The sequence below is a fragment of the Cupressus sempervirens genome, chromosome 10 (assembly GCF_028749045.1).
Source record: "Cupressus sempervirens isolate cs-2001-9-10 chromosome 10, ASM2874904v1, whole genome shotgun sequence".
Lineage (NCBI taxonomy): Eukaryota > Viridiplantae > Streptophyta > Pinopsida > Cupressales > Cupressaceae > Cupressus > Cupressus sempervirens.
The window spans coordinates 153733041-153742364 of NC_143127.1; the positions used below are offsets into that span (position 1 = coordinate 153733041).

At 35.9% G+C, this 9324-nt stretch overlaps 1 protein-coding gene across 3 annotated transcripts; it reads left to right on the forward strand.

Moving 5' to 3' along the window:
- Nucleotides 1-211: 211 nt before the first annotated feature.
- Nucleotides 212-8407, forward strand: LOC149533039 (cyclin-A1-4-like). Of its 3 annotated transcripts, none has more exons than XM_089802959.1 (12): nt 212-608; nt 4553-4955; nt 5263-5644; nt 5796-5941; nt 6430-6522; nt 6632-6765; nt 6854-6929; nt 7024-7100; nt 7289-7322; nt 7423-7572; nt 7661-7795; nt 7890-8407. In XM_089802959.1, exons 2-12 carry the CDS (start codon nt 4677-4679, stop codon nt 7953-7955), a joined length of 1572 nt encoding a protein of 523 aa, XP_089659085.1. In that variant the 5' UTR covers nt 212-608; nt 4553-4676; the 3' UTR covers nt 7956-8407. The 3 variants fall into 3 exon arrangements, with proteins under 3 accessions (XP_089659085.1, XP_089659086.1, XP_089659087.1); XM_089802960.1 differs by having other exon boundaries at nt 4617-4955; XM_089802961.1 differs by having other exon boundaries at nt 230-608; nt 4579-4955.
- The last annotated feature ends 917 nt before the right edge of the window (nt 8408-9324 follow it).

The window sequence follows — 9324 nt, forward strand, 5'->3', positions numbered from 1 at the left end:
CAATTCCAAATGATATTTAAAACTTATTTTAAGAATACACGAATTCCGATTCTTACAACCAAACAGAAAGATAGAATGTATGCTTGTCCAAATGAAAATAAGTGTACGCTCTTCCAATTATCATTGTCTACATTTGTAGGTCTATACAGAATATTTAGAAAAAAAAAAAGTAAACAGATGTATTAATATGTTTCCTTATTTAATTTCTATTGACTTGGACCAGTTTCCCAAGCTTCATGACGAACTTTCTTTGAATTTTATTTCTATGGGGTAGTTTACGATATAGCCATTGCCACAAAGGAATAGCGAAACACTCCCTTCACAAATAGCGGTTTACCGAAGCGGTTTTCAAGCAGCACCTGCCGTAAACCTGTTCGACGGCGCAGGTTTTAAATTTTGAAAAAGAGCGGGCTGTTTTTTTAAGTTATGTCACGCAGTGGTTCTCGAATGAAGAATTTCCTCATCTTGATCTAGAAGAATAAACCCCAAATCCGCTGAATTAGTGTGTATATATTGTTTATTCTTGAATTGATATTAGGAAAGAGGGGGCAAATTCAAGGAGGTGCAGGCTTTGTTAAGGGCGATCTCTCAAATGGTGTAAAAAACTGGTATGCCTTTGAAATCTCTTCATCTTCGCTGTTTTTTCTGCGTACATTCCCAGCTCGCCCTCGCGACCCCTAATTTGAACAAACTGCGGAAAATAGTGGCGCTCCTTGTCATTTCTGTTAAATATTCTGCAGTTTTGACATTCGCATTTGGTAGCATTTTCGACATCTTGGTTTTTATATATTTCCCAATCTGCATTTAATTTTTGCAGTCCAGACGGCGGTTCTTTACACTATTTGAGGGTCTTTAGCTTAGGGTGATCTTTCGTTTAAGCTTTACATATTTGCAGTTAGATTTTTTTTCCTAAGAAATTAACCCTTGTGGCATTTGCGAATTTGAACCGTTACAAGTTTTCTTTCAATATGTCAGATTTGTGAGAATTTGGGCTTTTGTGTATTTTGTAATATTTTGGAATTAGATGTTGAATTTTATCTGTCGCTCGAAAAGTTTGTATAATTTGTCCCATAGGATCCTAGTTCTCACCTGTGCATATCTTGTTTTAGAACCCATTGTTGAAGATTTAGAGATTGTAATTTTTATCGTTTGCAGTTAATGTCAGAGACTATAATTGTTTGCCCTTTTGGTTTCGCGATATCGAGAGTGAGCTAGGGCTGGATTCACGAAATCCTCGTTTTCCCAAGCAATCCAAAAAAATGGAAAATACCTAACAGACCAGGCAAAATGATTTGTTTAAAAATTAATACTCGCAAATATTACCAAATAATTTGCCGAAATTGCCACTGCAAGTCCCATTTTTATCGAGGAAACTGCTATACAGGTATTCAAATGTTCAAATGAGGAAGGGAATGGTGTTTTTGTAACTCTGAGTTTTTATCATTGTTTTTCTGAACTGCTAGTTCAGATTTGGGTTCTGATGTGGGTTTGAGATTCAGGCTTGAAATTCGTTCAATTTTTTTGGGGTGGGTTCAATTTCATTTTGGGTTCATCTCTACAAATACATGTGTAGGTGCTTTATATTTGTTTTTCAAAATTGTTGGTTTGGATTTTGATTTGAAATTATTTCATCTTTTTTTGGGCTGGTGTACTCAATTTTGTTTTGGGTTTGTCAGTACAGAAATATGTGTGGGCACGTATGTCTGTACAAATATGCGTGCATGAGTGTTGATTCGACCTTTTATAGAGCTCAAATATTATTTTGATGTGTGTGCATGCAGCAGCAAATAAGTTCATGGTGTTGATTCGACCTTCTATAGAGCTCAAATATTATTTTGATGTGTGTGCATGCAGCAGCAAATGAGTTCATGCACCACCATGGTAATATTAAAGCGACATTGCATGACTCTTGATTCGAGCTTCTATAGAGCCCAAATATTATTTTGATGTGTGTGCACGTGCAGCAGCAAATAAGTTCATGCACCACCGTAGTAACAGTAAAGCAACATAGCAAAATGCACCACCATATATATATATGATTGATAATAAAGTGTCTAATATAAAATTAATATCACGTGCAGCAGCAAATAAGTTCATGCACCACCGTAGTAACGATAAAGCAACATAGCAAAATGCACCACCATATATATATATGTGATTGATAATAAAATGTCTAATATAAAATTAATATCAAAAGTTAGTACATCCAGTACTGCCACTGTGGCATATCCAGTCCAAATGGTCACAAGACTCGACCAGAACTCATCCTGCAACTGTGACCTCAAAACGAAAAAAAACATACTTGGCTACACACAATCAAAATACCATCTACTACCCAAAGAAAACGATGACACCCAGAAAAAGACCAACCCCCAAACCAGACAGTGACCTAACGAAACCATTTCTTTGCATGATCCCATGAGAAGTTTGGGATTGCAGCGTTCCTTGCACTGTCGGAGTTCGTACCGCAATTTTGTCCAAGCATACTGGTTCCTCGCGTGCATCCAACAACGAAATGTCAACAGCAGTGGAGATAAATTTCCCCTTCTCAGAGATTCCTCCCTTCTCCTGCTCTTTGTTCTTTTGAGAGATCTGCCGACGCGGCCTAGGCAGTCCAAATTCATCCCGAGGAGCTGTAGACTTAATCGCGGTTATCTTCTGGTTCTTGGTGGAACCAGAGAAACCAAGCCCACACATCCGCTGGTGAGCACAAAGGAATTCCAAAAGTTGCCACCAACCATAACTTGCCACTGGAAGATGAGACTCTGGCGGATCATCTGTCGACCATATCAGAAATGGCTGTAGTTCATCCATTCCAGCACCAGTCATCCGCCACTGATTGTCACCCATGTGAATACTGACGCATAGGACGTTTGTCACTTGAAGTATTCATTATTGGTACTTCACTCAAATTCATTCATCCATAATCAAGCATAGTGGAATTTTTGCCGCGTGTGTAAGAGACCCAGGTTTATACACCACGATATATATAAATAAATATCATATATTTTATCTGTTTGTCTTTTTAAGTGCACTATTTTAGAATTGGAGGGTTGAATCTGGAAAAATATACCCGAAAAACTTTAAAAAAGTTAAAAGGAAAGTCCATTTTTTAGGCAAAATGCAGCTTGTGTCTTGCCGCAGATTTTGCAAATTTGTCATAAGAATGGTAAAATCAGTTTTGGGTTTGTCTGAGAGAATTTGGGCAGACCTCTGGAAGAATATGAAAAGGACCATATTTTAGACTTTGGGGTTGTCAGGGAAGAATTTGGTAACATAGTTGTTTTCAGATGTTTTAAAATCTGTTTTATTGAGTTTCAGATCTTCAAGTCAACTTACAGGATAAATGAAAGGAATTTTGGGAGGGAATGTTTGCAGCTAAAAAATGCATAAAATATAAAATGTAGACAATTTTTGAGGTAAATTGTGAAAATTACTACTAAAATAAAACAAATGTATATTTGACAACTTGAGTAGTTTATCCATATTTTATAAAATTGTAACATATTATTCTGAAAGTTTTGTAATTGCAGAATGTAATTTTATAAATATTTGTGAAGTGTTAGCCAATTGGTGAAGAATAGCCCCTTTAAAATACATAAAGTTATTAGGTAGACTTTTGAAGATTCATTCATTGTTATTGGCTTTTGAGGAGCTTTCAATATCTCTCTTGAGTGTCACAATTTATAGTTAATGTGAAGCACAGGTTCTCTAGATGGTTGAGGCTTTGGCCTATCAATAGGTTGAGTAACTTTGGAGTTGAAAATTCTGGTCAATAATCATTAGATGTCCTAATAGCTATGTTACTAGATTTGCACATCTGGCCCATGGACCAGATCCAGGCCCGTATCAGGTTTGGATTCACGAACAGGTATGTACTGGATTTGTGCAGGGTTCGGATTTGACCCTAATAAGGATTTGTCTGTATTCGTGATCTGCGAATCCGGACATACCCACAGGGTCAAATCTGAACCCTGCATGAATCAGTCATGAATCCATGTGCATTCTGGTGCAAATCTGCACGGATCCATAGAGACCAGCATGCCAAACTTGGAATAAATACACACGAATCCATACATAATGCATGCATTTTTTTTTATATATAATGCATATACATATGAATCATAACGAGGAAAAAAATCATGAACCATATTCTCATACCTGAACCCGTCCCTGAATCTGAATAAGCAACTTAGCCTAATAGTTGTAAGGTTAGTCCTATAAAAATGCACATATTTCAAGTTACACATAATCCTAGTTGAGGAGTTTTGCATTGTTGTACTGAATTCTGTTCTCTCTGTTTTCACTAGTTTATAGTCTACCCTTAACACCCCAACTAGTTTTAGATTCTTAGATTAATATTGTATTCTCAAGTTAGTCAGCAAACAACAAGCACATCAATTGTCAGCCTATTAAAATGTTGGCCATATACCATTAACCATGTTTCTACTGGTTTCAGCTCACAATATTGATTCTATAATAATTAAACTCTGGTTTTAGTTGCATTTCAAGATTTTGTGCCTGCAAATTACAGCTTGTGATTTGTTCACAGGAGTAATAGGTCATGCTTCGTGACAGATTTTCTCGCTTGAATCTTCTGTACAAATGTTATTCAGGAATTCAGGGTTAGAAGAGGCAAGCTTTGTAGATTTCACTGTTGCTTAAGTGACCAAGCCATGACTGGGGCTCAACAGCTTAATAATGTCCGCATTACTCGGGCCAGGGCTGCAAAGTCCACCTCTAACAATAACATTGTCTCCTGTGAAAACCAACTACCCCCATCTTTTCCTCCGGTGGGCCAAAGGAAGACGAGGAAAAGACCAGCATCTGAAGATTCTACCACACATTCTTTACATGATACTGCTTGTCCAGGTAAACGTCGAGCAGTACTTGGAGATGTGACTAACATGTATAAAGATGGAGAACCGGCATTACCAAGAGTTAAGACACGTAAGGTAAAACTGAATTTTATTTGGCATACTTATATTGGTCTTAACTTTTATATTCTGCATGTTAATTCAGGGAGATGATGAGAAATGGAAGTGTAGCTTAAATTGCATGGCCAAAAGTCTGCTTTAATTTTAGTATTCTATGCACACTGGGGTCTGGATTTTACTTTGGCATATCTTCAAGAGAACTTGATACTATTTCTGTCATATATCCTCTGTTCTCACTTGAAGAAATTCTCACTATTGTATGTTGGATAGTGTACGCTTTCCTTTCCGATGTATATAATTTATTCATATTGTGATATGAGCTTAGGTTGCGTCTCTGTCTAAAAATAGCAAAGGAAAATGCAAAGGAATTATTCAGAATGTCAATACAGATACCAAAGTTGCAGATATCCAAAAGGATATGATACTTGTTCCTTGCAATTCCAAGGATGGTTCTTCTAATGACGATGTTGGGATTGGTGGAAAAAAGAGCGATGGAGAGAATGCACAGGATATGCAGGCTAATTCTAACGATCTAACTACAACTGCAAAAAATATACCAGTGCAAGTGCAATGCAAACAGCTTGTAGCAGAAGCAAATAATGAACATGCTTCAGCAAGTGCTAATGAGGTGTTAGTGTCTTCTCTGAAGCAACAAATTAGCAAAAATCAGCACATAACGAGAGAGTTCAAGAACAATTTAAAACAAGGTAATTTGACTGGGATTTTGTGAACTAATTAAAAGTACCTAAACATAAAACTATATATTTTAAGTCGTGTTTTTTATTTTGTTTGTTATTTCCAATTTTTCTCTTCTTTCTGCTTTTTACTTACAGTTTTGATCTTCTACAAATGAATCAGGAGTTCCTGCCATTCTAGTCAAATCTCGTGAAGGTGTGGGGTGCTCAAGCCGTTCTCACTATATTGATATTGATTTAGACCATGGCGATCCTCAGATGTGTACTGCTTATGCGACAGAAATTTATGATAACTTACGCATTATAGAGGTTTGCTCTGTTCACAATGATCTTTTATTTTTGGTCCAGAAAATTTATATTGTTCAATTGAGCTGATTTGTTTCTATGCACTTTTCTAATGCTTGTTAGAATAATTCTCACTATTGTCAGATGTATTATGCTTTTAACAACTTCAGCATATTATTGTAGATGTATTATGCTTTTAACAACTTCAGCATATTATTGTAAATTTTTTGTTATAGGCATATAACTGTAGGTCCTTGGATGGATCTGCAATGTTCTACAGAGGAAGCTGTGAATTACTTTGTTTTTATGTGGTGTGCTAGATATAGATTGAGTTGATACATACCTTCATTAAAAATTGCATATTTTTGTTGATGTGCTAAGCTTGAATGAAGTAATATAGTTACTTGAAGCAAAAAAATTACCTGTTTTCATGTGTCAAGCTAGACTGAATTTATGACATTTTCTTGAAGCTTCTTTTGATTAATACTTACAGTCATCAATTACTTTTTCAGCTAAAACGGCGAGCATTACCTTGTTACATTGAAACAATTCAGCAGGAGATCAATGCAAATATGAGGGGCATACTTGTTGATTGGCTTGTTGAAGTTTGTTGCTTATTGCATTTTTTTCATGCTATTTGTATATTTATTTTGCCCTATCGTAGTTGTGCAATTGTTTTTTTATAATCAATTCAAAATTAGATTGTTGTAACAGGTTGCGGAGGAGTACAAGCTTGTGCCAGATACACTTTACTTAACTGTGTCCTATATTGACCGGTTTCTCTCTGCAAATGTTGTGAATAGACAAAAGCTTCAGCTTCTCGGGGTTACTTGCATGCTTGTTGCCTCGTGTGTACTTTTTGCCGACTGTAACATTATTTTTTTCTTTTCTTTTCTTTGGTCAGATTTTTACTACTGCTTTTGATATCACTTTCAGGAAGTACGAAGAAATTTGTGCTCCACATGTGGAAGAATTTTGTTACATTACAGATAATACTTACACAAGGGAGGAGGTACAATTTTCCATTTGTATTGCAAGATGATTTGTCAAATCTCTCTTGGGTGGTATTCTTAAAATGAGAATTATCCTTATCTTAATACTAATAGGTGTTAGAAATGGAGATTGATGTCTTAACTTATTTGCGATATGATCTGACAACACCAACAACTAAGAGCTTTCTCAGGTAATGTTTTTTTGTGGAGCTATCTTGGTGACTATTTTCATTAAAGTCAACATGAAAAACATTGATATATTCAAATGTAAGCCACAGAACAATCACGATTCATTAATGCTGTACTCATTTTTCTTTGTTTCCTTTTTCTGAAACTACTAAATATATTCATTCACATTTTCCATTCTCAATTCGAATAGGCGCTTTGCCCGTGCTGCTCAAACATCATACAAGGTAGTTTTAAATTCTATTTTTCTTTTGTTGTATGTGGGAGATAAAATTATTTAATATATAAAAGTATTTTATTCTTACCTTCATAATTTTGTTCATTCAGGTTCCATCTCTACATTTGGAATTCATGGGCAATTATCTTGCTGAACTCACCCTTGTTGAGTATGACTTTCTCCGTTATCTTCCGTCTATGATAGCTGCATCAGCTGCTTTTGTGGCAAGGATGACTCTTGATCCTGAAACTTGCCCCTGGGTAATCTAGATTCCATCCAGAGTCATTTTTTTGTTTGGTCTTGTCTGAACTGAAATTTGAACAATATTTTATTGTCCTTGATCTTCAGAATCCTACACTAGAACATTACACAGGCTATAAAGTATCAGAGATGAAGGACTGTATTCGTGCATTGCATAATTTACAACTAAATAGCAAAGGGTGTGCATTGACTGCAGTCAGGGAGAAGTATCGCCAACACAAGGTATCTGATCATGTTCTAGCATTTAAAAATTAAAATTCTAAATTTATCACCTCCATATTCAATAATTTCCAGCATCTTTCTTTTGTATTTACAGTTCAAATGTGTGGCAAACATGTCTCCCCCACCGGTAATTTCTCCTCAGTTCTTGGAAGACCAATAATAATGAAGTTGGCACTAACATCTTGAGGATCGAATGGCTCTTAATTTGGAATGGGATTTTTGACTTTATATGTAAGGACATTCATTTATGTCCGTGCAAGTTCGTGGATAACCTAGCTGAAATTTCACCCATCTTGGGTGAGATACATGGCTTAACTTCCATACAAAGGGCTACATGCTGAGCACAGCGTTTTCATATTTGCCAAAGTTCCAAATTTAAAACTTGGAGCAGCATCAGGTCTTACTGTTCTGATGTAATTAACCTGTCGAACTCGTTTTGTATGATTACAAGATTGATTGCTAGGGAAGTGGGTCAGCTTCAGACTGATTACTGACATGTTCACTATGCATTTTCATCTAATTGAAAGCATGGCTGAGACCTACTTATTAGTGTTGATATTCAGTTTCAACTTTAAATGAATTTAACTATTATTAAATTTTAATTTCTAATAAGTCTGAAGGTGGTCACTTATGGAATGTCGATAAGTTGCTATCTCTCATCTTATGCTGGTTTATCTCTCCATCGAACTAAATTAGCCAGATGTGTGTGTTCATGAGCCCAATTAGGAGTTTCGATCAGTTCTTGCCAATACCCACACCAGGAAATAAGAAACATAAATCCAGTAGCCCAAAAAAGATGTCCAAATAAGAACATCTACACCCAAACAGATAAACTGTTCATACCAAAAGGACCGTATCAATTAATTAGTTGTAAGAGGAGATTAATAGCCTCAAATTAATAAGAAAACAATTTGCTGATGCGTATTGAGTCGCATATTTTCCAAGAGGGAATTGCCGCAAGAATGAGAAGGCACTCAATTCTGAACCCATATCTAAGCACCAAGGAAGGTAGCCAATCAAATTGTTTAAGTTGGTAGGGGGAATCCACCAGTTTTTGTATTCAGAGGTTCAAATTATGAAGACAAAATGTTGTCTGCTGTTGCATAGCTCATGGAGAAGTACAAGGTGTTTCCAATGTCTTAAGTTAGTGTACATATCTAACATGCATGCCTTTGGTGAAAAGTTTGTGTCACACACTAAAAGAATTATGTTTGCATAGGCCAAATAATCTGTAATTAATATTATTATTCCATGCCTAATTCTTTGACATGAATTTAACTGGTAGAAAAAATTATCTGCAAATCATAGCTTTTGGAGTAGTACAGGTGATTCCATTGTGTTAGGTCGGTGGAAGCACGAACCATGCACAACTCTGGGGAAAATTTATTGCTTCTTGCCTTCAAAGGATTATGTTTTTGAAGGCTAAATATTTCCTAGATGATTTCTGATAAGCATCTGAATTATTATTGATATTCCATAACAAATTCACGCACATGACTTGTAGATATTTGATATATTTCTTGATTGGT